Source organism: Panthera uncia, assembly GCF_023721935.1.
Source record: "Panthera uncia isolate 11264 chromosome C1 unlocalized genomic scaffold, Puncia_PCG_1.0 HiC_scaffold_4, whole genome shotgun sequence".
NCBI lineage: Eukaryota > Metazoa > Chordata > Mammalia > Carnivora > Felidae > Panthera > Panthera uncia.
Genome location: NW_026057585.1, coordinates 70,756,800 through 70,783,756, shown reverse-complemented (window position 1 = coordinate 70,783,756; position 26,957 = coordinate 70,756,800). Strand labels below are relative to the sequence as shown.

Here is a 26,957-nt window from a genome sequence, read left to right as displayed (position 1 = left end):
GAGCCGGGGCGGCCGCGCGAGCTGGGGGAGTCGCGCGCGGACCGCGGGGGCGCGGGGCTGCCGCCTGCGGTCGCAGCTGGTGCCGGTGCGCGCGCTCGGCCTGGGCCACAGCTCCGACGAGCTGGTGCGTTTCCGCTTCTGCAGCGGCTCCTGCCGCCGCGCGCGCTCCCCGCACGACCTCAGCCTGGCCAGCCTGCTGGGCGCCGGGGCCCTGCGGCCGCCCCCGGGCTCGCGCCCCATCAGCCAGCCGTGCTGCCGACCCACGCGCTACGAGGCGGTCTCCTTCATGGACGTCAACAGCACCTGGAGGACCGTGGACCGCCTTTCCGCCACTGCCTGCGGCTGCCTGGGCTGAGACCTCGCTCCAGGGGTTTGCGGACTGTACCCTTACCCGCGGATCCTCGAACCTGGGGCCTTCTCGCAGGAGCCCGCTGGCCGGCGGGTGGGGGGCTCTGGGCCAGAGATGGAGGCCTCAGCCAGGTAAGTGATGGCTATCAGCCCTGGAGAGATGGAAGGACGACTGACCTGCGGCCCCAGGGTCCTCGCCCTGCAAGTCCCAGCCCCGCAGGCACCAGACAACCTCAGCTGTGGAGACCTTAGGACCCACTTCTCACAGACTCTGGCACTGACTAGGCCACGGACCCAGGACTCCTCCTCTGGAGAACTCAGCAGCTCTGAAGTCCCAGCCTCAGCCCAGGCCCTGGGGCGTATGGAATTGGAGGAGACACATTGCTGACATGGGCCTGTACTCTTTCGTGGTTGCTGGACCCCTATTTATTATTCCTAAGTTATTTATTTACTTCTGTGGTTTGTCACATCCTTTCCGGGGCAGTGGGGCTGGATGGGTAAAAGCAGCTGGATGGAGATCATGCGCTGGCCATCCCACTCACTTCAGGCTGACTCAGCAATCACAGGCCTGTGATCTCCCATTGCTGGCCCCCCCACCCAGCAGCTCTGGGACACGGGGCATAGAACACAGGCAGAGTGGGTGGCAAAGGTGTGTTCACCAGTCCTGAAAGGGCAGCTCACACCCCCCTGCACAGTCCCCAGCACTTGGGACCTGTAGTTACTGGTGGAGAAAACTCTATCCCTGTGACATCAGGCATCCTGGGGGCCTCACAATGTGTAATGACACAGAAAACCACCCCACTGTCACTAATCTGTCCTACCCTCCAGGGCACCCTAACGGGTGCATACACTGCCTCTGCTTGTAGACAATCCAGCATGGGGAGCTCACTACCCACATTCCATGAAGCCACCTAGGGCAAAAGAGCATCTGAGAAGGCTGAAGGTGGGGAAGAAGGTGCAGCGGGAGGCTGGTTTGGGAGAATGAAGCACAGTGCATCAAGGGATAAGAGGGCAGGAAAGAACTGAGGTTCCCCCCTCCCCAGAGGGACCTGCATTTTGAGTGATAAACAAAGATATTAATTTATTCAACAAATATTTATTACCTATTATATGTCAGACACTAGGTAGACACCAGCAATGCAGAAGTGAAAGGGACATGATCCCTGCCCTTAAGCTTAAAATCGGGAGAGACAGACAATAAATAATTACTTAAATAATTATTTTTTAAGTTCAATTTGGCAAATAGTATGAAAAAGGACAAGAAGCTAAGCGGTATACACTTTCACCTGGAAGGAAGGAGAGGTTAGTGCTGACCCTGGCCTTCCACAGTGCCCCCGAGTCATCTTAAAAGTCCATGCAATCCTGAGCTTTCCTGCATGTCCTATGCAACCCTGTTTCCTGGGTCCTGTGAATTTGTCCAATATGATGTTCTTTGGCAATAAGACATACATATGGAAAGGCTACTGAGTCTGAGGAGCCATGGGACATCCGGAGGGGCTGTCGGGAGGAAGGGATACACTGGTCTGGAGCTGAGGAAGGAGGTCTGGGCTGGAGATTAATTCCGCAGCTGTAAGTACAAGGGCAGTAGCCACAGCCAGGGGCGCAGGAGAGCACCATGAGAGTGAGCCGGCTGAGGCGCCCCCCCCCCCCCCCCCCTCCCGCCCAAGGCATCTGACACTGAGAACCAAAATTCCTTCCAAACTAAGTGCCTGCTTTGGCACAGGTGCCCCTTCACCCAGGCAAGAGTGGGGGCTGTGTGCGTTCTGGGTCAAGGAGGAGAAACAAGTCTGTGCTTCCACTCTTCTGTGTTTACTGCCCCAGTTCTAGGTGCTCCCCAAACTCTGGTGCTTTTGCACTGCCTTCAAACACTCCTTTGGTGTTTACCTCTTTCTGCCTCCAAACTGATTCAGGATCCTCGGTCTCCTGCGCTCCCCACCTCCACCTGAAGAAAGTGGCACCAGTACCATACAAGTTTGCAGACACTACCTGGCCTTGGTTAGGGGTGAAGGGGGACATCCTGTCAATTGAAGGGTCACTGAGCCTAGGGAGCCCCTGCTAGAAAGACTTGAAAGCCTAGCCTAGCCCCCAAACCCTCCAGGCCCTGCCCTTCAGTGGTCATCTCTGAGCCACTTAAAGGAGACCGACTGAAGGCACCTCTGACAATGTTTATAGCAGGAGCCAGTTCAGAACCCAAGCCAAAGGCGCTGGCTCTCAACAGTCCCCAGATTGCCAGTCCTCAAACGAGTAGGGTCCTTCCAACTCAAGGCTACGTTCGGGGCCCCAGAGAGACTGTGCCCAACATCTCACAAAGTCCCAGATGAAACAGCACCTTCTCCACGAGAAGACACGTTCCTGTAAGAACTGGCCTCGGTGTGCAGCTCACAACAACCCAAATCCCTCTTTTAAAAAATAAGGCCATTTTCCCCAAAGGAAACAAGCTCCAGGACTGCAGTGCTCTGCCTACAACTTAGAGGCATGATCTACACATGATCTTACCAGGCAGAGCACTTTCTGCTCCTGAAAGCCACAGGTGGTTCTGGTTATCTCCATTTTTGACTGCAGACTTTGTTTCACATTTGCAAAACTACATCGTCCATTTGAGTATCTTCCCAGAACTAAGGTATGGTGTCCTCCAAAGGGGTATCACGTCACCATCTCTTGTAAGAAAACTACAGGCAGCTTTGAAAACTACAGCAGCTTCAGGGAGCACCCAAAACTTCTCTCTAGATTTGTTTCATCTAGGAATTGAGGTTTGGGGTTCCATGTGCTCCCCCTGCACTTGCCAATGGCTTTCCTCCTCTCTGCCCAAAGGTTGCCCTATTTCCCCTGCCTAGAATCCCTATGACAGAGTGTATGTGCACTGGCCGACTCACTGAGGTCCTCTGGAAAAGGAGAGGTTGCATAGAAAGCTGAGGGATCTGAGAAAAGATCTAAGAGTCTGTGCCATGTGAGATTACCTTTCTTATTCACAGGAGTGGTTCTTTCTTTTTTTTAAATTTTTGTTAATGTTTATTTATTTTTGAGAGAAAGAGCGTGAGCAGGGGAGAGGTAGAGAGAGAGGGAAACAGAATCCAAAGCAGGCTCCAGGCTCTGAGCTGTCAGCACAGAGCCCCATGCAGGGCTCGAACTCATGAACCTCGAGATCAGGACCGGAGCCAAAGTCAGACACTTAACTGACTGAGCCACCCACGAGCCCCCATAGGAGTGGTTCTTAACCTGTTTTGGAGGTATAGAGTCCTTTAGAGAATCTGATGAAAGCCAAGGATTCTCTCCCTGTACCCCCAACATGATGAAAAGCCCCTTCCTTCAATTTATTCTGCATACTACAGATAGGTGTTTCTAAAATGCAAATCCAATCATCACTGCCCACTTGAAACCCCACTTAAAATTTGTTGAATGTCTCAATTCCCACTGAATTTTGCTTCCTATCTAATTGAGCCCCATCCTCACCAGTTTCTATTATTCAAGCTCAGACCAAGTTTCTCTTCCTCGGGGAAGCCTTCATTCATTCACCTCAGGCCTCAGCAGCTATTGCCAATGTCAGCTTCCTCCACGGAACACAAGTACAAAGGTCCTTTCCCTTTTGATTACTATTTCCCCTTCTGGGATAGCTGACAAGAGTTAATAACAGGAAAGGGCACCTGGCTGGCTCAGTGGGAAGAGCATGCGACTTTTGATCTCTAGGTTGTGCGTTTGAGCCTAGAGATTACTAAAATTAATAAATAAACTTAAAAAAATTTAATAAAAGGACAAGTGTAAGGGGTAGGGACTGCTGGGGTCTGTGGCCGACCAGATCTGTGGCTAGGCCGTGTGTCCCTGGACAAGAAAAGTTCAACCTTCCCAACCTCGGTTTTCTCATCAGAAAATAGTGACTAAAATACCCACCTCCGAGATGTTGAGAGAATCGGACCTAAGGTATGCAAAGTACTGTTCCTAGCACTTCAAGGTGAGCTATTCTTATTCTAATTACTCATAAAGAGAAGTTGCTTCCAAGCAGCACGTAAAATTCTCCGAGTACTGTCCATGGTATGAGGTTTCCGGGTTGCTAACTGGGCAGCCCGGAAAGCTGTCCTTTTTTACTCCTGAGGGGCGCCAAGCCCCCTTTCTTCTCAGGGTGGTGCTGACACCTTCTTCCCAGACCGCCCCCTTCCTGGGTGCCAGAAAGCGCAGACAGCGCAGCATCAGTGACCTGTTTCTCCCCGCGAACCCACAACACACACCTTATCCTCTAGCCTGGATTCCCAGCTCCATCCACCGGCCCCTTCAGTCTTAGGGAGCTGCTCATCAGCGCCACCCGCGAGTCTGTCCCGGTCGCCCGCAGAACGTCTGGGGCTGGCGGAGTTCGGCGGGTCCCCAGCCCACGTGCTCCCGACCTCCGCCGCAAGGCGCCGCCCTCCCGCTAGGCGCAATACGGACTACGTTTCCCAGGGTGCACAGCGGCGGGGCCTTGGCTCAGCGGGGGCCTCGAGCGGCGCGCCGCTCCGTCGCCTGCTCCGGGGGCGCGCGGGCCGGCGCGAGGACAGGGCCAGGGACCCGGAATGAGTTTCCGCGCAGTTCCGCTGTGCCTGGCCGGGCTGTGCCGGGCCGGGCCGGGCCAGGGCAGGCTCAGGGGCAGGGCGGCGCCGGAGTCGGCGGTGCCGGGGACAGGCGCTCGGGGCAGCCCGCGCCTCGCTGAGGTCCCCGCCCCGTCCCGGCCGGGCCGGCTCGTCTGTCAGTCACTGGGGCGGCGGCAGCGGCAGTAGCGGGGCCGGAGCCGGGCGGTGAGAAGAGCGCGGGCCAGGCCGGCCGGAGGGGATCTGCCACAGCCCCTCAACTCTACGGACTCTTCGCCCCAGACTCGCGAAGCTGCACCCCTGCGCCTCGTCGGACGCCTCCGTAACCCGCGAAGGGCTCTCTCCCTCGTCACCCCCCACCCCGTGACCTCCTCGTAGGACCCGAGAGCGCACTCAGACCAGGGTGTTGTGGGTACAGGCCATCGACCCTGTGACCTCTCACGGGCCAGGGGCTCGGTTTCCCCCACAGGCCTGCCTTCCCTGTGACTCCCTCCTCAGAGAGTCTGGGGACAGAGCCGTGACCTACCACCAGGACCCCCGCCTGTGAACTCTTCACTGACGGCTCCCTCCTCAGAGTCCCCCTCAGTTGGTCTCCTCCTAAGAGCACTCCTTTTGGCCTCTGGCAAGCCCCCCATCCCCATCCGAGGTGGGGAGGCCTCGGCAGCCATGCCCGCCCTGGGCCCCCTGTCACCCCACCGCTCCCTGGGCACCCAAGCTGGGGTCTAGCACGGGGCCAGCAGCCAAGGGGCTGGGGCAGGAGACAGGTCAGGGTCCACCTCCCTGCTGGGGAGGGAGCAAAGATGGAGCGGCGGGAGGAGCAGCCTGGGGCTGCAGGGGCTGGAGCAGCACCAGCCTTGGACTTCACTGTGGAGAACGTGGAGAAGGTATGAGGGCCCGGGGGTGGGCATACCGGTGACAGAGCAGAAGTTCTGGGGACTGACATTAATGCCAGAGCCCAGGCCTGGGCTGGGTGCCTGCTGGGATGGTGCCCCCAGAGCACCTGGCATTTGCTGTCTCTCTGGGCAGGCGTGGACAGCAGTGTTATGGTGTCCTAATGGGCTATTTTTGGCTTTCCTTAGACATGGGTTCTCTTTGGATACTCTAGGGTCTTGGGCTGGTCCCTTCAGGGTGCTGATAGCCTAGACCTTCGGCCGGATTGGCTATTCTCCAGCTCCGTGGGTACTGCATAAGCAGTGCAGTAAGAAACCAGGAATCCAGGAGACCTACAGCTCAGCCCTCGGGAACCATACAGATGCTGAGCCATACTGGACCTGTTTTGTGACCCAGGGGCTCAGAAAATAACCTGGAACTGAAACAGTCTGGGTTATGTTTTCACTCTTTCTTAGGGAAGGATCCTTCTTGTATTGGATGGAGGCCAGACGAGTCCCGAGCAGGCAGGAAGGGCTAACCCCCTCTCTCTGGTAATGGATCTAAGGGATCCGGTCCTGCTGGCAGCCTCAGGATCCTTCTCTGCTCACCTGTCCACATAGCTTCCTGCCACGGTCTTCCCAGGCTCTCCCACAGCCCAGCCCATCTTTTTTGAACTGCTTCTCTGGTTCTTTTCTGGGTTCTGCCCCTGAGGCCTGGGGTGCAGAAATGCCTCCCTGCTGGGTTGAATGGGGAGATGGAAAGCAAGGAATGGTTGCAGATATTCATTTGTTATTTTTGAGCCCCTTTTGCCATACCAAATGGTGAAAATCCATCCCTGCTGCTTCTTTGCCTGCTGAATTCAGCATCCCTGAGGAGCCAAACAAGGGACTGTAAATATAAGCTGCTGTCAGAGGTACAAATAGGGCTAAGTCTACTTGGATGGAGCTTGCTTAGGGGGTCAGAGTCCTGACCTCACTCTTCCACCCCCCGGGGCTGGGTGCTGTTGGCATGGTGGCACACTCTTCCATGTGCAACCAGGGAGACGAACCACTGTTTTCTTACTGTGTGAAGTCCCTGTGGAATTGGGACCCTGGGGATTTGGCGAGTTGAGAGCTCCAGGCAAGGCATTTGCCAGGGCTGCCAGCCAAGACTTCTTGACCAGCTTTTTGGACCCTCACATGCGCTCTCTGGGGGGTGTTCTCACCCTCCCCTCCAGTATGCCTCTGGCCTAAGGCTGCCTGGCAAAGCCTTAGTCGTGCTCAGATTTCACAATGGCTTTGGTGCCAGCATCTGGAGTGACCGAGGGATGATCCTGGGGGAGCTGAATAGAACCTTTGGAGTTGATGGGACCAGCTGTGCCTGGGAGGGTCAGGGCCCTTCAGGCTGTTCCATGCTCTTCTCAGGCTTAGCTTTATCCCTGTGGAGCCATTCCTTCAACCTGGGCCTTGTCCTTTACCTCAAATGCCTCCCCTTTCGGGAGCTCAGCCTCTTTCTGCTTTCCTGTGAAGGTTCACTTTCTGAACCCCTAATGTTTGGCTATGATGACAACATGGTAGAGCATGGGCAGAGTTCAGGCTTTCCGGGTATCAGTAGGATCCTCGGCTCAGGAAACAGTGAGCTCTACCTGCTCAGCCCCTCAGTCAGAAAGAGAGAGCAGATTTGCAAGACCAAGTTCTGGGCTCTGACGGGATCCAGAGTGGCCAACACCTGCTCAGTCCTGTGCTGTCCTGCAGGCGCTGCACCAGCTCTACTACGATCCCAACATTGAGAACAAGAACCTGGCTCAGAAGTGGCTGATGCAGGCCCAGGTCTCCCCACAGGCCTGGCACTTCAGCTGGCAGCTACTGCAGCCCGACAAGGTGCCTGAGATCCAGTACTTTGGGGCCAGTGCCCTGCACATCAAGATCTCTCGCTACTGGAGTGACATCCCCACTGACCAGTATGAAAGTCTAAAGGCACAGCTCTTCACCCAGATCACCCACTTTGCTAGTGGCTCCAAGATCGTGCTGACTCGGCTGTGCGTGGCACTGGCCTCCCTGGCTCTCAGCATGATGCCTGATGCTTGGCCGTGTGCTGTGGCAGATATGGTACGGCTCTTCCAGGCTGAGGACTCACCGGTGGATGGTCAGGGCCGCTGCCTGGCCCTACTAGAGCTGCTGACAGTGCTGCCGGAGGAGTTCCAGACGAGCCGCCTGCCCCAGTATCGCAAAGGCCTGGTGCGGGCCAGCCTGGCAGTGGAGTGCGGGGCTGTCTTCCCGTTGCTAGAGCAGCTGCTACAGCAGCCCAGCTCACCCAGCTGTGTGCGTCAGAAGGTGCTCAAGTGCTTTTCCAGCTGGGTGCAGCTGGAGGTGCCACTGCAGGACTGTGAGGCGCTTATTCAGGCTGCCTTTGCTGCTCTGCAGGACTCGGAGCTCTTCGACAGCAGTGTGGAGGCCATTGTCAATGCCATTTCACAGCCTGATGCCCAGAGGTGAGCTGGTCCCCATCTTCCCAGAAAAGAACAGTTTGATTGGCCTTCCATCTATCTGTTCAATAAACACGAATTGAGTGCCTACTGCATACCTGGTCCTATGCTGGAGATACACAAGGAGGCAAACAAGACATGGTCCTTGTCCTTATGGTTCAGAGAGGGAGACACAACTAATCATCCAACAAATTATTCAGTTAAAATATTTGACTCTTTCTTCTCTTTCTCTCAATCAGTCACCATGTCCTGGCTGTTCTGCTCCTGACCACATTGCAAATCTATTTTTCCCATCTCCACTGCCACCACCCTAGTCCGAGCTGTCATCATCTCTCTCCCCAAATGATTGCAGAGATTTTTCACTAGTCCCCTGGTTTTTACTCCTGTACCCGTATTGTCCACCGAGCAGCTAGAGTGATCTTTTGAAAAGGAGGATCCAATTTATCCTTTCTGCTCAGAACCCTTCAGTGGCTTTTTGCAGCTCTTAGGATGAAGTTCAGAATCCTTAACGTGATCCACAAGGTGCTGCACAGCATGGCATCTCTAACCTCTTCTCATGTCATGCTCCTTTCTCCACTCTCATACAGTCTTTTCAGTTGCTTGAATGTTCCATGCTCCTTCTAGCTTCTGAACCATCACAGGTACTTGGCACATCATCTCTACCTCAACTGAAATTTCATTATCTTAGGAAAGCCCTCAATGATTTTTAAGACTAACTTTGGTCTACTCTATTATTGTATCTCAGAGCTTCTAGTGTTTTTCCTTCTTAGCCTGTAACACAGTTTCATCATAAATTAATGTATGTCTTCTCATTGGTCTCTCAGCTCTGTGAGGACAGACACTGAATCATTTTATTTTGTCACATTGTGCCTGGCAGCATTTGGTAGCATTCGGTGTTTTTTGAACAGATGAAAAGTAGGAGTTGCCTGAGAGGTGGGAGCAGGGTGGGGGAGTTCAGGGGAAGAGAGAGCACTCCAGGCTTCAGGAACTATAGCAGGGGCAAAGGCCCCTGGTGCGTAGCACCATAGTACCTTTAAGGACTTGAAGGAAGGTGAGTGTAGCGAGGTGTTTGTGCAGCAAATGTTTGTTGCGTGCCTCTTTGTGTCTTGGGCCCTGTGCTGAGCACCAGGTGCGTAAAGATGAATGGGTTGACTTCAGCAAGCCAGGAGCTCACAGTCTAACAGACACATGGAGGGGCAAATGTGGTCAACGAGATGAACGCTATGATAGAGAAAATGGTGGGGGGACTGTACGAGCCCAGAGGAGGCATTTAACCTGGTCTTAGGACTGTGAAAGGCTTCCCAGAGGAAGTGTGCTTTAAAGAGCCTTAGCAAAGAAAGGGTGTTGAGAAAGCCTGGTGAGTGGTGGTGATTAAACAGCAGGATTTAAGGACCAGTTGTGGGAGGTCTGGGCCCAGATTATGTAAGACCTTTGTCAGCCAGGCTTAAGATTTTGGTCTTCATCCTGAGGATGATGTAAAGATATTAAAGAATTTCAAGTAGAGAAAATGCCATAATGAGATGTTTGGTATAAGTTGGATTGGCCATGGCAAGACTGGAGACACTAACACTTCAGAGGTAGGACTTTAGAAACCCTTAGCAGACTTGGAGGGGAAAAACATTGAAAGAGATGGCATCAGAGAGTGGTTAATGGCTCTAGCCTTGGCATTAGTCATGTCTGAGTTTGAATCCCAGATGGTCTGTTTACTAGGTCCGATACCTTGGATAAGTCGCTTTTAAGCCTCAGTTTCCTCATCAGTAAAATGGGTGTGATCATATTAACCTGAGAGAGTTGTAAAGGCTTAAATAGGACAATGTGCACAGGGTCTGCCCCTGGTATTCTATAAAGGATATTTTGATATTAATAGGATTAAAGAAGAAAATGTCTATGAAAGGTTTAGCTGGTTCTTGCACGCCCCATAAAAGGCAGTTGTTAGTATTTGGTATCGTTTTGCATTGGCAGTTAGTGTATCTTTCCCATGGTTTCCCAGGTTTTCCAACTCAAAGTGGGTATCAAGTCCCAGGACTAGCCTTTCTTGGCAGCTTGAAGCCCGAGTGCCGGCTGCACTCAGACAGTTGGTAGCTAAAGGGAATTGGCCAGGGCCAGTGCATGGGTGATGTGGGGTGTCCTTGGATACACCCAGGTTTACCCGCCCAGCCGGTCTCCAGGGCTTTGGCAGGTAATTGATGCCTCTTCTCTTCTGAACGAATGAGCGAACAAGGAGCCAGTGAGGGAACCCACAGCCTCCTGAGCGCCCATTGGCTGCAGCCCCCATGGTTGCTTAGCAACTCTCCCCATTTTCTCAGCTCTCCTCCCTGAGCTCTAATTGCAGGTCTGGGCTGAGCTCAGTGTGAGTGGCAGCCAGCAAGTCCCAGCAGCCCTGCCCCGGCAGCTTGAGCTGACCAACAGAACTAGGCCTCTTGAACCCAGTCTCAGCCATGGGCTTAAAGACATCCTCTCTATCTCCCTCTCCCAAACCTAGAAACCTCTGGAAGCCTCAGACCTGCTCTTCTGTGTGCATAGTTCTCAGGAATAGGTGCCCAGGTGGTGGGAAATCTAAACAAGGGTTTCCCCCACCGGGGTGCTGCACCAGCCTAGTGTCAGAGTTTGGGTCTTGCTCTGTCTAGTCTAGCTTCTTAGACTTTGGCTTGAGAAAGTCACCTGTGGTTTTGCCTCTTGGGTTATCCAGCCACTGCCTTCCCCAGGTGTCCTAATATTGGCTGTCCCCTTGGCTGAGCTTGCACTCAGGTCCTCTCTTTCCCACTCTTCCACAGCTGCTGCTGCTTGCCTGACTCTCTCTCCCTCAATTTTCTTTTTCCTGAAATATGTTTTTAGTCCTGGAAAAGCTTTCACTGGGGGCTGGGGGAGGAGAGAAGGTGAACTAGACAAGTTCTTGGGGGCTCCCATCAGTTAGAATTTGAGATATGGGCTGAGATTTGCATAGATCCTTTGGGGAAAATTCAGGTAGGGCTCTGAAAGAGCAGTCCTGCAGCAGAAGAGGCTACCTCAGCCTGGAATTTGTCTCAAAGTTGCTATATGACCTTGAGTTATACTCTGAGCCCTTCTGGACTTGTCTGTGACTTAGCCTATTATGCAGCTCAAATGTGACCAATTAAGAACTCAGTGAAGATTGAGTACCTGCTGTGTACATGAACTTTGGCAGGTGTGAGGGAGCCTTGGTGGGGACACTTTGGGGACAGGGCACTATCTCCTGCCCCCATCTCAGCTGCTGGTAAGCTCACACGCCATGACTTTGGCCCTGTCCCTGCTCTCTGTGCCAGAGTCTGGCCTGAAGGTGCCCATTGTCTGGTGGTGCAGCCTGTGTCAGGGTCATGAGACTGAAGCTATCCCAGCTGTTTCCAGGCAGAGCCCTCTAGGGCTGTCTCTGGGTTGGGAGTATTCTGGTATGGATACCTTGTCCAACCAGAATGAGGATTTGGAGAAAGCTGACATCTGGGCTGGTTGCCCCTTGTTTTCATCTTACCCCTGAGATTGAGACTACCTGCCCAGCAGCCTGCTTAGGGCAAATGCAAATAGAACTCCTCTGGACTCTCAACCTCCTACCTCTCCATAGATTGCTATGGTGACACTATGATTGGTAGCAGAGGGGTCTCAAGCATCTGATTCCCTCTGAGAGTATCACTTCATGTGATTAGTCTGATCTCCACAGCAGGCTGCTGGGGAGGGGTCCAGTGAGATAGAGCTAGCATTCTCAGTCTCCTTTGTATACTGTGTGTCCCCTGCTCCCCTTTAAGGATCATTGTGCTTCAGGACTCTGACTTGCACCTTCTTTTCTCTCATTCACTGCTTTCTTCCTGGGCAGTGCTCATCTGCTCCCATAGCTTCAGTTACCAGCTGTTTGCTGATGACTATGTCTCTTGCTCTAACTTCTCCCTTGGGCTTCAGGTTTTTATATCCAACTCTCTGGACACCTCTGTTTGCATATCTCACCAGGTACCTCTGATTCAACATGCCTAACACTGAACTTATCGCCTTCTGGCCTCCCATTAAATTTATTACTATTCCCCTCTACCCACCCCTCCTGGCCTCAGTAAATAGCTCCACCATCTACTTAGTTGTTTAGTCAATAACCTGAGAGTTGTCCTTGACTCTTCCCCATTGTCATATTCAGTCAGTCATCAAGTCCTGTCCATTTTTCCTCTTAGCTGTCTCCTAGTTCATCATCTATTGCTGTCCCTTCATACTGCCACCAGAGTACATAGGAATTAGGATCTGGTGGTAGGGAGTGGAATGGAAGGTGGGGACTGATGCTGTCGGTGCCTTCTGAAGTCTTTATCAGGGCTCCTGAGCCTGTATTAACTCCTCTGTCACTCATCCTGTTCAGTCTCCCTTAACACTGTCTATATTAGTTTTCTGGAGGGGCTGTAATAAAGTACCCCACACTGGGCAGCTTTAAACAACAGAAATTTATTGTCTCATAGTTGCAGAGGCTGGGGGTCCAAAATCAAGGTGTCGGTTTCCTCTAAAAACCCGGAGGAGAATCCTTCCTCACCTCTTCCTAGCTTCTGTTTGTTTGCTGGCAATCTGTGGTGGTCCTTGGCTTTAAGTTGCATGACTCCAATCTCTGCCTTTGTCATCACATGTCATTCTCCCTATGAGCCTCTGTCTTCACATGGTTGTCTTATAAGGACATCCGTTGTATTGTAGTAGAGCTCCCCCCCCACTCTGTGATCTCATCTGCAATGACACTGTTTTGAAATAAGATTACATTCTGAGGTATTGGAGATTAGGACTTCAGCACATCTTCTTGGTGGATACAACTCAGCCCATAACAGGCTGCCCCCTGGCCCCTCCAAAATATGTCCTTCCCACATGCAAAATACATGCATCTCATCCCAACTTCCCCAGAAGTCTTAACTCGTACCAGCACCAACTGTAAGTCCAATTAGAGGACACAATTTAACCTGTAACACTGACCTCATACTTCCTTCTCAGAGTTCTCCTGGAAGTCTCTGACCGAAGGTTCTTCTCAACATGGGCAGCATCAAAGCTACGATGTAGGCCCTGACCTCTTTTTTGCTTTGGGTTTGTTGTGGGGAGTGAGCTTTGATGGAAGACAGGGAGAATATGCCTTTCTCTCAAAGCTGGTGGGGGATGGGTAGACAGCTCTGATGGGTCTCCTTACCTCATGCCTCCAGGTATGTGAACACACTCCTCAAACTCATCCCGCTGGTGCTGGGATTGCAAGATCAACTGCGACAGGCAGTGCAGAATGGGGACATGGAGACCTCCCATGGCATCTGTCGCATTGCTGTGGCCCTGGGCGAGAACCACTCCCGGTGAGCAGTTGGGCAGCTGGGGGTGGGATAGCAGGGCCCTCTAAGAGGTGTGGTTTTGGAGCCCTGTTGGGGAAGGGGGAATGACCTTACTATACCTCCTCCTTCCAAGGGCCTTGCTGGACCAAGTGGAGCACTGGCAGAGCTTCCTGGCCCTTGTCAACATGATTATGTTCTGCACCGGCATCCCTGGCCACTATCCTGTCAATGAGACCACCAGTTCCCTGACCCTCACCTTCTGGTACACGTTGCAGGTGTGTCTATGTGACCTCTAGTAGAATTGGGCTGTAATGACAGAAGGTAGATCATGGGCTTCTGGGCCTGGTGCTGAGGTGGCTAACTTTCTTCCCTGGCTCTCTCAGGATGACATTCTGTCCTTTGAGGCAGAGAAGCAGGCTGTGTACCAGCAGGTGTACCGGCCGGTCTACTTCCAGCTGGTGGATGTGCTTCTGCACAAGGCCCAGTTTCCTTCTGATGAGGAATATGGATTCTGGTCCTCAGATGAGAAGGAGCAGTTCCGAATTTACAGGTGATGGTAGCAGGCCAATCCTACCTCTAAATAGAGTCCTGAAATAATGAAGGCAATGAGGGGAGGAGCCCAAGACCAGGCCTCTTGAATCCTGAGGTTCCTTTCTCTATTCTCTAGGCACTTTTGCAGTTGTGAGGGAGCTGGGGTGGGCTCCTGGGCTTGGGAGCAGGATCCGGGCAGTGTATAAGGTCTTCGTCTACTTCTCAGGGTGGACATCTCAGATACGCTCATGTATGTGTATGAGATGCTGGGGGCCGAGCTGCTCAGCAACCTCTATGACAAGCTGGGCCGTTTGCTCACCAGCTCAGAGGAGCCCTACTCCTGGCAGGTACCTCCCAAGCCTGATTCCCTCAGCCCTCCCAGAACTGTCACACCCTCCTTCTCAGCCAAGCCAGTGGCACCCTCTTTCCTCAGCACACAGAGGCCCTGCTCTATGGCTTCCAATCCATCGCAGAGACCATCGATGTCAATTATTCTGATGTGGTGCCTGGGCTCATTGGCCTCATTCCACGGATCAGCATCAGCAACGTGCAGCTGGCGGATACTGTCATGTTCACCATTGGTGAGACCTGGCACACACCCATGAGCACATTTCCAGAGCCACAGGCACCCCATCCCCAGCTATAGTTGGCCTGCTGGTTCCTGTCCAAAATGGGAGAGACACACATGCCCACACACACAATCAGCATTGTAGCCAACTGGCTGTCCTGGCACATCTAGGGGTCCTTCCTACAGTGTTCTGAGCTGCAATTCAGTGAAGCTAGTTTGCTGTCAATGTAACAGCAGTGCTAGACCTCTTCTGAGTAACTTCTTCCTGCTTCTCAGCTATAAGGCTCCTGTTTGAGCATGTGCATGCATATTTGCCTATTCAGCTCTAGGGCTGTAATTTGATCTGCCAGAAGCTCTGCCTGCCTCTCAGGGACATGGTACAAAGCCAGCCTGGCCTGCCTCAGATATCCTCCCCTCTCCCTTCTTCCCCCAGGAGCTCTGTCTGAATGGCTGGCTGACCACCCCGTCATGATCAACAGTGTTCTGCCCCTCGTACTGCATGCTCTAGGCAATCCTGAGCTCTCGGTCTCTTCAGTGTCCACCCTCAAGAAGATCTGCCGAGAATGCAAGTATGACCTGCCACCCTATGCTGCTAACATTGTGGCTGTCTCCCAGGTATGCGTGAGCTAGGGTTGGGCTGGGTCTCAGGGCACACTGCCCTGTGCTGATACCAAATTCCTTCTGTTTATCTCCAGGATGTGTTGATGAAACAGATCCACAAGGTGAGCCCAGAAGTTTCTAGGGGGTCCTTGGGGATATTATGGGAATCTGCAGAAATCCTCTTCTGCCTTTTCCTACCCGTTGTCTTTTATTCTCTGTTCTTGGAAGCTTCCCCAAGAGGTTTATTCTTCCTGCCCACATCCAGATGTGTCCAGGATTGACTTTCCATGTTCTGCCCCACAGACAAGCCAGTGCATGTGGCTGATGCAGGCACTGGGCTTCCTGCTGTCAGCCCTGCAGGTGGAGGAGATCCTTAAGAACCTGCACTCCCTTATCTCACCCTATATCCAGCAGCTGGAGAAGCTGGCAGAGGAGATAGTGAGTGAGCTGGTGTGTGTGTGTGTGTGTGTGGCCAGAAGGCAGGGGTGGGTTGCCCTTTGTGTGGGCTATGGCTGTTGGGGAGTGGGGTTGGAGTTGACAGTCAGGGCTGGGGTCCGGGGGCCAAGCTGGGCCTCGGAGATCCAGAGCTTGGTTTGATTCTCCCCATAGCCTAATCCTTCCAACAAACTGGCCATTGTCCACATCTTGGGGCTTCTCTCCAACCTCTTCACCACGCTGGATGTCAGTCATCATGAGGATGAACATGAAGGCCCTGAGCTCCGGAAGCTGCCAGTGCCACAGGGACCCAACCCCGTGGGTGATGTTGCCATTGCCCTCCACCCCCAACACACACACACACACACACACACACACACACACACACACACTACCACACACCCTGTGGGAATATCATTGTTACTCCCCAACTTCATGGATAATATTGTCATGGTTCCCTTGGCCCCATGGGGCATGATGCATTTGGTGTGCTGACCCTGTGAATGACCTTATCATTGTGCCTCATTCTGTAGGGAGTGATATCATTGTGTCATCCAACCTTGTGGGTGATATTTGTCTTTGTCCCCAGCCCAACCAGGGTGATGTCATTGTGGTTCCTCCATCTCATGGGAGACATTGACATTATCCTTCAACCCCATAAATGATGTAATTATGAGTTCCTGTTTGACCCCCAGTTCCGGGGGGGTCTTCTACTTGGCTCCTCACCATCCCATGTGGGCACTGGGGATGCTTACATGCTCTACGTGTAATAGTTCTTGCCTTCGACTTGCTCCCAGTCTAGAGGAAACATACGTAAACAGATTGTCACAAAGCAGTGTGATAAGTACTGTGATAAGCTCAGGCACAGGGGGTTGGGGTGACCACTTACAAGCTGTTTGATCTGGAGCAAGGCTCAGCTTCCCATTCAAAACTATGAACATCAGACTACCTGGCTTGCTTATCTCAATAGAATGATGCTGGGTAGCATATGTGGTCTTGAGTAAAATTTTGTATAAATGTGAGACACTGCTTGGATTATTGTTCCCAGGGTTTCTCCTGGAGAAAAGGGAGCCACAGTATCCTAGCTTCTCTCTTCAGCTCTCCACCTTAGTTTCAGTTGCCCTTTTGGCTCTAGACCAAAGTTGGGCTAGCGTCCTCCTACAGAGCCCCTTCTCCTTCCGTGGTAGTCATTGTCCTGCCTTCCCTTACCTCCCAGGACCTCAGTCTGCTCTCTGCTCCTCCATAAGTTGCCATATCTGTGCATCCCTTGGGGCTCTGCACCCTAAGCCTGTTTGAGTGAGACAGCATCTCCACTGCAGGGGCTAACCCATAGGCTTTTGATACTGAAAGGATTTTTCTGAGCAGAAATGGATAGGGAGTGATTTTTCTTAAAAGTTACAAAGTGTTAATAATCTTCTGAAGCCTTCATAATATCCCTGCTTTGCACTTTGAGGCTTCCTCTAAAATGATCCCTAGAATTCAGGATATCCTCTTTATTCATGGGGGATTCAACACACCACTCCTTCCCCCAAGGTCCCATCCATTGAGTCCTCAACATGCAGTCTGGAGTAATAGGTTTGAACTTCTGGCCAACTTTGTACTACCGGGTCCTTCTGGGGTGGGTGAGAGTGGTGGTGGGGCACCTCACTTCTTCTGTGTCTTCAGGTGGTTGTGGTGTTGCAGCAGGTCTTCCAGCTTATCCAGAAGGTGCTGAGCAAATGGCTGAATGATGCCCAAGTGGTGGAGGTGAGCCTCAATCCTTGCTCTCTGCCCCCATCGTGACTTTGCTTAGATACGGAGCAGGATGAAGGTGTTGCTGCCCCATCTTGGCTTACAGTGGTCTGGAGAAAATAAAGGAGGTGAATCCTGCCTCACAGACACAAGGAATGTTTTGGGAAGACATTCAGAACTTTCCAATATCACAGGAAGTCCTTGACCAAAGAACTATGATGTTGGGGCTGAGTGACAGTCAGGGATCCACTTGTAATCAGAGACCTGCCTTTGGTCCGTTTTCAATTCAGGATTTTCTTACTATTGCTGCTCTCTGAGAGGAAATGGTGGAGATGTAAGTAGCAAGACTTGAGTTACAAAGTTCCATCCCGTGCTCCTCTGAGAAGGCCTTTTGGCCTGCTGCCTTTCAGGGTGAGGGTCAGGCTTATTTACCTCTCTCGATTCGCAGGGCCAGGCCAGGCTTATAGGTAAGGGTCCCACCTTAGACCTCCTCTGTGCAGAGCCTCAGTTGTGTTCTGGGTGATTGTGACCTGCTAACCAGGACCCCTTTGCTTTCTTCCTTTTTTCTTTTTTTTTTCAACGAAATATATTTGACAGTTAACATTGTATAAATTTAAGGTGTACAGCATGTTGATTTGACACATTTATGGATTATAATATGATTGCCATTGTATGATAATTAGAATCCCTATCACATCACATAATTATACTTCTTTTTAGGGGTTGGAATAATTGAGATCTAGTCTCTTGGCAGGTTTGATGATCATAATACTGTTGTCTATTTCCTGGGCCCCTTTGCTTCTTTCCCAAGGCGGTGTGCGCTATCTTTGAGAAGTCTGTTAAGACACTGCTGGATGACTTTGCCCCCATGGTGCCACAGCTGTGTGAGATGCTGGGTCGGATGTACAGCACCATCCCCCAGGCCTCTGCTCTTGACCTCACTCGACAGGTGGGCCTTCTGATTGAGGCAGCAGTGTTTTAAATTTCATCCTAGTTAGAGGTCTGACCCAGGGATGGGGTGGTGGGTAGAGTGGGGTGGATGGCGTCCTGGCAGGGATCCTGACCTGCATTCTAGGAATGCTGGCCAGTTCTTGGTGAGACAGGGCCTCAGCTGACCAGCATTCCCTGCTTTGTTGTAGCTGGTCCACATCTTTGCTCATGAACCTGCCCACTTTCCCCCAATCGAGGCCCTCTTCCTGCTCGTCACCTCCATCACACTCACTCTCTTCCAACAAGGTAGGTCCTGACCAGGGTCCCTGCTGTTGCCGCCACTGCCACCACTGCCACTGCCTCTGCTTCCCCGATTGGGGAGCCAAAGCTGCCCACTCTGTTCTCCTCTGTCCCCTGAGTTGCACATGGGACTTGGTGGGAAACTTGGGGGATCAAGCACAGCACAATTGTCACCCTCCAAGTAGTGACACCGTAGGTTGAAGTGGATAAGAGAGTGAATGATGTCTTCTACTGGCCTGCTGGACTTAGGGCCAGTCTTGATGTGGGGGGAGATGGGGCCAGAGCTCTGAGGGACTTGGGACACTAGGCTGGCTCCTTTTCTTTGGGATATAATGAAAAGTGGAAAGAGCATGGGCTTTGGAGTCAGATAGACCTAGATTCTAAGCTCATCACCACCAACTAGTTGTGTGACCTTGGGCAAGTCACTTACCTTTGCGGAGCCTTTGTTTCCATGTCTGTGAAATAGAGATTTCGTGTACTTGATAGGATTGTTATAGGTATGAAAGCAGTGTCTCTTGGTCCCCTGGCTTGGGGTTTTTGCACATGAAGTACTCAGGGAGTTCTGGTTCCTTTCCCTGCATCGGGGCTTATTCCTTTTTAGGCCCAAAGCTTTTGGCTGTGGTCCCAGCTCCCTGTTCTCTGTGGCCCTCTGCCTGAGAGTGCTGGGAGCAGGGGGCTCTAGGCTTCCCCTGCTGTCTAACCCAGGCTTCTAACTTGGAAAAGAAACAGCGCTGCTCCACCAGCCTCATGAGTCTTGTCTGGATTTGTGGTTGCAGGTTTGAGGCTTACCAGGGGTTTCAGCTGGAGCCAGAGCGCTCTCTGCTGATGTCATCATTATGTGGTCCCATGATGCTGGCCTCTGCTCCAGTGGCCCATGGGTAGGTGCAAAGCGAGCAGAAACTTGAGCCAGAAACCAAGTGTGGCCACCCTTAAATCCTTAACTCCACCTCTCCCACTTCTTGCATCCAGTCAGGGGCAAATCTAGGTGGTCCTGACTCCTGATTATCCCGCAGACTGCCCACCTCTCCCCTTCCTCCATGACCACACCTCAGTGTCCGGGTTGCCCCAATAGTTCTCTAACTGGTTTTCCTGACATCTGCCCTTCCCTGCAGTCCATTCTGCATCCTGCAGTTGTAATGTTCTTTAGAAAACACACATCTGAGTATTTTCCCTCTCTGGCTGGAAACCCTTTCGTTGGCTGTCCATTGCCTCAGGTTCTCACCCTGCTCCCACCCACATGGTGCAGCTCCTGCATACTCCTCAGTGTCTTCTGCCAGTGTCCCTGAGACACCAGCAGTCTAGCCACACTGACCTCTCCCTTTGATGTCCCATTTGATCCTCTAACTGGAATGCCCTGTGCCCTTTACTGGGTGAGCTCTTACTCCTCCATGCCTTACTTATGCATCAGTCCTAGAAGCTTCTCTGGGGCAGAACTGGGTGCTTCTGACTTTATGCTGAAACTGCATCATGTACACACTGCTGATATAGTACCAATCATACTCAATAATCAGCTTTCATGTGTGTGTCTCTCTCCCTAGACTAAGCCCCTCAAGGGCAGGGTCGAGCCTCTTCTCTCTGCATCCTCAGTGCCCAGAACAAGGCCAGCATAGAGTAGGTATCAGACACTATTGAAGAAAGGAGGGTAAGGTCTCCCTGCCCTCGGAACCTTTCTTCCTCACTATCTGGGGCCAGCCACTAGCAGGGTGGCTGCCGAATGTCAAACATGCTGTCTGTAGGGGGACCCGGGCAGAGGGCATGGGCCTCACTCTCCAGGACTTGAGTAAATCAGGGCTCAGATGTGAAAGAGATGGGCTTTATCAGTGGCTCCTCATAGCCTGGAAAAGGAAGCATGGAAGAGATAATTATCTACTTTACAGTTGGGGAAACTGGGCATTTGTGGCTTGCACAAGATCACACGGCTCCTTAGTGGTGTATCAGGCAGATGTTCGTGCAGCGCCTCCTCCTGAAAGGGGAACAGCCCAGGAGCTCTAGACACATGCCTTGTCCTTGCCACAGGTGTCAACAGAACTGGAGGCAGAGTAGTGTCCAAAACCAATCATACTTGCTGGGCTTGCTGGTTGTCTTGCAGGACAGGATGGCCCCCTTACCTGTTATGCTGTCCTGGTCTTGCCATTCCCTTCTCAGCCTCTGCCCTCCCACTGCACCATGGGGTGACATGTTGACTGGTTTCCCTCTTTCTCTGTGTGTCCAGATGGTGGGAGCTGGTTTTCAGCCCTGAGCCTGGCTCTCTGCTCAGTCGGTGTCCATGTGGAGGGGCTTTGCTGGGTGGGGCTCTCATTTTTGGCCTCATGATACAGTTTCTTCCCCGAGGCCCCGCTGGTGGCTTGCCCAGCCATCCCCACAGCATATTGGACTCTGCCCTAGCCAAGGAGGAGTCCTCTGGTTTAAGTGGACCCCAGGGAGTCCTTCCCTTGGCCAGACCAAGAGCCCTAAGGCCATGGAAGTGAGGGGGCACCTGCTCAGGCCCTGATACCCTGGCCTTTCCAGGGCCTTCAGCCAGGCCCCCAAGGGAGTTACCAAGGACTAACCTCTCGCCATCCCTGCCCTCCTCTTTGATGGCTAGTGTTGGGGAAATGTGCTAGGAGGCAGTGTAGGGCCACCCCAGCCAGCCAGAGGCCGCAGCAAGAGTGGGGGTTGTTTCTTCAGCTCTGTGGAGTCCAACATTGCTTCAGCACCAAAGGCTCACTGGGGGGACTGGCCTGAGGAGGAGTGGGGAGTAGGTGGAAGGACCCCTGGGAGGGAGCTGGGGCAGGCCCGTCCTTCACTTTGCCGTCTCTTTCTGTTGGGCTTCTCCCAGTTCATAGTTTTTGTATGTTTTGTTTCTTTATCTTGCTTCCTGCTGCTCATGTGCCCCCACGCTGTCTCCCTGCAGGCTCTCAGTCCCACATAACTATATGAGGTTGAGTTGCTGTTTGTATAATTTTTTCTTAAGTTCCATCTTTATTATATTTTAGGGCCCAGGGATCATCCTGATATTGTTGATTCATTTATGCAACTCCTGGCACAGGTGTGTTTTAGTTTTATTCATTCACGTTCTGTTCTCTCTCTTTCTCTTTCTCTTATGTTGAAATTCAATTTAAGCCTATTTTTAGCTTTCTGTTGACAAATTTTTTTTCTGTTCAGTTGAATAGAGTTTCTTCATCTGTTTCCGTGGAAGTTGACAACCCAACATCCTCCTTTAGTGCCCCTTTGCCTCAACTAGCTCATTCTTCCACCAAGACCAGGGAGAGGCGATCCCAAAGGGAGGGAGCTGGGCTGGCCTGGGCGGGGGAGGGGGAGTAATTGTGCCCGGCAGCTCCTTCGTAGCTGGGGTGCCCTTGAAGTTCAGGGGTGAGATCGGAGTTGAAGGGCCTGGGGTTCATTGTCCCGTGCTCCTGCCGGGGAACTGCCTGCCTCAGTGCCCCCACCCCCCCACCTGCTCTGGAGAGGTGGCCGGGAGGAGCTCCGAAAGGAGGGGCCAAAGGTGAATGTGCTGGGGTGGAGCCCGGAGTTGGGCTTCAGGTTGTACTGCTGTTGGGAGGTGGGGTGCTGGCTCCACTGTGAGGCTGCGTTGGGATGTGTTTGTGTTTGGTGCATGTGTAAGTGGGTTGGACCTTATTCGTATGTTTTCAGTTTAGTTTGGTTTGGAAACAAATCACATAGCTGCTGTAAGTAGTACGTGTGTTGTGTCGGGAAAAATGTGTAGTTGAAGTGTGGGCACGTGCACTGATGCATGTTGTATGTTGGTGTGCATTAGGCATTGATGGGTTTTGAAGCAGTGTCATGTGTTGGAGGTGTGTGTGTGGGGCTGTGAGAGTGCGTATTTGGGGGAAGGAGTGTATGTTGTGGTGTCGGTATGTCTGACATACAGGGAATGTGTGTTGTGGAAGATACATGTGGTGAGCTGTGGGGACATGGGGCTAGTGCGGGGACCATGGTGGGGATCCTGTGGGTTGGGGTAAATGATGTGTTCCTTCGCTTAATCAGTCCACAAATACTTAGTGTGTGATACATGTCTGGTGCTCTGCCAGGTGCTGAGGGTATAATGGTAAACAAAAACAGGCATAGTTCTTACTCTCTTGGAACTTACAGTATGGTGGGGGGGGTGGGGCGCAGGAGGAGGGGGGAATAGGGAGTGTGTTCTGGGCCTGGATAGACATGTGTGTGGGTAACTGAGGGTGCATCCTTGGGGGTGAGGGCGTTTGTGTGTGTGTGTGTGTGTGGATGGGTGTGTTAGGAGGGTACATGTGCTAGAGGACTGGGTAGCTTGAAAGTGTGGGCATGTGGACGTGACTGGGGAATGTGGGGCGTTTGAGGGATGTGAATATGTAGCAGGGTGTGTTGCAAATGTGAGAAAGTATGTGTAAGGGATGTGATAGAGGTGTGTTTGAGGGTAAGTAGGGTGTTTCCAGAGAGGGTGAGTGTGGGGGTGCTTGCACATGAACGGGAGTGGAAGGTATGTGAGGGGCTGGAGGGTTGGGGGTCTACATGGTATGTGTTGGGGGGCTGGTGGGGAGCAGCCGTGTTTGATAACTGCTGGAGCTGTGCAGAGCATCTCCTGTGACCTGAGGATGTGCCAGTCGTGTCCTAGCACCACTTGGGGTGGGCTTTCTGCCCCTTGTACTCATTCCCCCCACATGGCAGCACTGACTCCTGAGCTGGGTGTGGCTGAGAAGGGCCTGGACTCAGGGTATCCCGGTTGAATGGTGGGGCCATGGCTCCAAGGCTCCGACCCTACTTTTCCTCCTCCTAAGCTGGAGGGTGTCTGAGGAATGCAGGTGGGACGTGGGGGCTGTTGGACTGGGCTCCACATCCAGCTGCCATCTCTTCTTTCTGCTGTCCTGTTAACAAATCCAGGGGGCTTTGACTGCCTCTGAATCAAAGCAGTCACTGCTGGCTACCTGGAGCCTGCAGGAGGTCTGGCCTTGATGGAGGGGAAAATAAAAGCGTTTGCTTAGGGAGTGACTTGGGACCCAAGCTTTCTGTATTGTGACCACCCCCTTAACCTCTCACACACACCTGTGCATTCATGTACACATACATGTACGTAGCATCCCCTGGCTGCTCCCCTCCTGACTGAACTGTGGGGTGGTTTGGGTCCCCCAGAGATGGCTGGGTGGCTGATTTTGGCAGCCTGTACCTATGGTGCGTGAAGTTGGGGCCTGGGGTGGCAGGTGAGTGGTGGGGAGGGGGGATGGTCCTTGGAGCTGGTTGGGGCTGGGCTTACCAGCTCCACCTCCTGCAGGCTCTGAAGCGGAAGCCAGATCTGTTCCTGTGTGAACGATTGGATGTCAAAGCTGTGTTCCAGTGTGGTAAGTGGGGCCAGGTGGACAGGAGGGCCTGGGTCCCCCTTAGGAGGATCCTTAAGCCCCGCCTGATCTGCCTCTGCCTCTCCTACAGCTGTGCTGGCCCTCAAGTTCCCTGAGGCACCTACTGTCAAGGCCTCCTGTGGCTTCTTTGTGAGTCCCATGCTGAGTCCTGACCCCCCCCCCCCCCGCACCCCAGCCCCTATTCGCAGTCCTGCCCCTGACTCCAGAGTGTAGGGGTATGGTGTGCAAGTCTTGTCCCCAGGGAGAGTGGGGAAAGAACTGAGGCTGACAGTCCTCTCCATCCTCCGTAGACAGAGCTGCTGCCTCGGTGTGGGGAAGTAGAACCTGTGGGGAAAGTGGTACAGGAGGATGGCCGTGTGCTGCTCGTAGCAGTGCTGGAGGTGAGATGCAGCCGTGTTTGATGGGGCTTCGATGGGGGTGGAGTGGCCCTCACTCCTGAGGCAGCTGCCTTCTGGGAAGCTTGAGTCTTTGGTTCCCTAAGCTGACTCTATTTCTTCAGCAGTTAAATGGCTGACAGTTGTTAGGGTTGCTGTGAGGATCAGCTGGCTCTCAGAAAGCAGCACTTAACCATGTGCAGCTTGGCTGAGAAACTGTCTGGGAGTGGGTGGCGCATGGCTAGGCACCCTTGCCGCAAAAGGGGCAAGGCCCTGGTGTGCTGAGAACCCGTCTCCCTCAGGCCATTGGGGGCCAGGCCTCCCGCAGCCTCATGGACTGCTTTGCCGACATCCTATTTGCTCTGAACAAACACTGCTTCAGCCTCCTGAGCATGTGGATCAAGGAGGCACTACAGCCACCTGGTTTTCCCTCCGCCCGCCTCAGCCCTGAACAGAAGGACACCTTCAGCCAGCAGATCCTTCGGTGAGCAGAGCCGGCGGCACCTGGGCACTGGTCCAGAGGAGAGGGTGGTGGTGGTGGACGGTACTAACCTGCTGTCCTTTCCCTTCAGTGAGCGAGTGAACAAGAGGCGGGTGAAGGAGATGGTGAAAGAATTCACACTGCTGTGCCGGGGGCTACATGGCACAGATTATACAGCTGACTACTGAGAGGCGCCCCCGTCCCACCCACACCTCCTCCTCACCCCTCCCTATTCCCAAAGAGTAAACCTGGATCTTCACTGCATTGCTGTCTCTGCTTCCTTTTTTCTGCCACCACCACCTAACTGGGCAAAGGCCTGGGGAAGGATGGGAGGATGTTTGGATCCAGGCCTTATTAGGGAGTTGGGGGCCAACTTCTAGCTCCTAGAGTGGAAGTGCTCCGCTGTAGCCAAGCCTCCTAGGTTGGAGCCATACATAATACTGCTGTTGCTCTTGGGTTGGGGTGGGCCTGCAGTAGTATCAGCAACCTCCCCACGGCCCACTGCCACCCATTAAATTAGTCCCAGCATTCATGCATGCATACATTTATTTAATCAGCAATGCTAAGTACTAGCCCTCTAGTTCTGCCTTGCTTTGTTCTGTCTGAACAAGGGCTGATCTAGTCCATAGCTACCATGTTTAGCTGGGAGAATGGGACCAGTGAGGGAAGGCTGCTCGGAGGAACTTTCACTTCTGATGGGACTGGAGGGTTTCCCAGGTAGAGGACTTGGGGCTTTCAGCTGCAAGTGAGGTGGGGTGGGGTCCAACTAGGAGGGAAGAAATGGAGAGTGGTTTTAAGTCCCAGGATAGGTTTCTTGTATGGGGTTATGGAGGCCACACTTGCACAAGGTTGAGGAAAGGTATAGAAAGTGGAGCTGAGCATGTGTAGGAGGAAGCATGGCAGGCCCCTGAGGAAGAGGAATGCAGGGCCTCAAGCTGTCTTCACACCTGGAGCTTCCCACCTCTGTGCTACCTGACCAAATCTTGATGGTCAGGGCTGAGTCAGGACCAGGGACAGCTCCCCGGCGGCTGTTGCTCTCCTCCCTTGGTAGGTGTCCCTTACTTTCTGTCTCTCAGCCATAGTTTCACCCCTGCTGTCTCTTAGACACCCCAGGCTTCCCCTCAGTAAGATCTGAAGAGCAGGACTTGGATCTCCCCATTTCCATTCCTGAACCTTGAGTCTCCTTGGAGGTGACAGAACTGGTTACCCCCCTGTTCATCTCACTCCTTCCCCTGTCCTTTTCCCAATCTTTGCATGAATTCTGTGTCTTCCATTCTACATCTCTCTTCGATCTCTCCCAATGCCAGCCAGCATCCATCCCCCTTACATGTACCATCCCCTGAGGCCACTCTGTTCCTTTTCTTCTATCCCTCCTCAGTCCCATTCTCACATTATTACATTCACAATTCGTATTACATTCATAATTCAAAATTACATTCATAATTTCTCATTTCTAGAATATGTGGGGATGCTTCTTTTAGTCCTTTTCTCCTACTGCATGGTGTCTAGGTGTCTTCTTCCTCCCCCACCACCCATGATCAAATGTAGCATATATAAGCTAAGAGACTGAGGGGGCTAAAGCCTAGTTCCTGAAGTCAGACCTGGTTTTGATATTGATTGTGCCACTGATTTGCTGTGTCTTACCAGAACTTCAGTTTCCTCATCTGTAAAATGGGACAAATTTTTTTTTAAGTACTCTACACCCACCATGGGGCTCAAACTCACAACCCTGAGATCAGTAGTTGCACACGCTACCAACTGGGTAGAGCCAGCCAAGCACTCCTGGGACAATTCTGACTCCAAAGGCTGTAAATGCTAAGAATGTAGTGCCTGAACAGTAAGTGCTCAATATTTGCCTGATTGACAGACTGCTGTGAGGATAACAGCAAATGCTTTCAGTATATATGATATGCAAAGGACTACTTCATAAAGTTTTATATCTAAACTCATTTGATCCAGCAATCCTATCAGGAGTGCTATTGTTACAACCCCCATCTTGGGGATGAGGAAACAGTGACAGACACGTTGAGTAAGAAGTAATGGCAGAGCACAATATTCAAACCCAGACAGCCCCGCACCTGAGTTGAAAATTAGGCAATGTCACCTCCCAAATGATAGAATGCACATGAAGTTCTGCTCAAACTGGAGTATTTTCAGGGAGTTGCT

The 26,957-nt window shown here is 52.5% G+C and overlaps 2 protein-coding genes across 4 annotated transcripts in view; both read left to right on the top strand.

Annotated features, from left to right (window-relative positions):
* The window catches only part of ARTN (artemin), a 3,833-nt gene extending 2,973 nt beyond the window's left edge, over positions 1-860 (top strand). The window contains 1 exon segment of the mRNA XM_049618875.1: positions 4-860. Within this exon segment, the coding sequence (XP_049474832.1) occupies positions 4-355 (352 nt within the window). The 3' untranslated portion in view covers positions 356-860.
* A 4,043-nt stretch (positions 861-4,903) lies between these two features.
* On the top strand, positions 4,904-25,055 carry IPO13 (importin 13). Of its 3 annotated transcripts, none has more exons than XM_049617303.1 (20): positions 4,904-5,785; positions 7,505-8,241; positions 13,395-13,535; positions 13,645-13,786; positions 13,895-14,061; positions 14,269-14,389; positions 14,476-14,623; positions 15,044-15,225; positions 15,306-15,332; positions 15,514-15,660; positions 15,820-15,963; positions 17,311-17,391; positions 18,188-18,325; positions 18,516-18,612; positions 21,582-21,634; positions 23,852-23,918; positions 24,007-24,065; positions 24,227-24,316; positions 24,613-24,794; positions 24,883-25,055. In XM_049617303.1, the coding sequence occupies exons 1-20, from the start codon at positions 5,702-5,704 to the stop codon at positions 24,977-24,979; spliced, it is 2,904 nt and encodes a 967-aa protein (XP_049473260.1). In that variant the 5' UTR covers positions 4,904-5,701; the 3' UTR covers positions 24,980-25,055. The 3 variants fall into 3 exon arrangements, with proteins under 3 accessions (XP_049473260.1, XP_049473262.1, XP_049473261.1); XM_049617304.1 differs by having other exon boundaries at positions 4,905-5,785; positions 15,514-15,648; XM_049617305.1 differs by lacking the exon at positions 17,311-17,391.
* The last annotated feature ends 1,902 nt before the right edge of the window (positions 25,056-26,957 follow it).

What these genes read in the sequence shown, in the direction of transcription:
- IPO13 (XM_049617303.1), top strand. Translation starts at nt 5,702, where the DNA reads ATGGAGCGGCGGGAGGAGCAGCCTGGGGCTGCAGGGGCTGGAGCAGCA. An exon ending in CCTTCTGGTACACGTTGCAG is followed by an intron (nt 13,787 to 13,894) that starts GTGTGTCTATGT and finishes TGGCTCTCTCAG; the next exon opens with GATGACATTCTGTCCTTTGA. An exon ending in TTATGCAACTCCTGGCACAG is followed by an intron (nt 21,635 to 23,851) that starts GTGTGTTTTAGT and finishes CACCTCCTGCAG; the next exon opens with GCTCTGAAGCGGAAGCCAGA.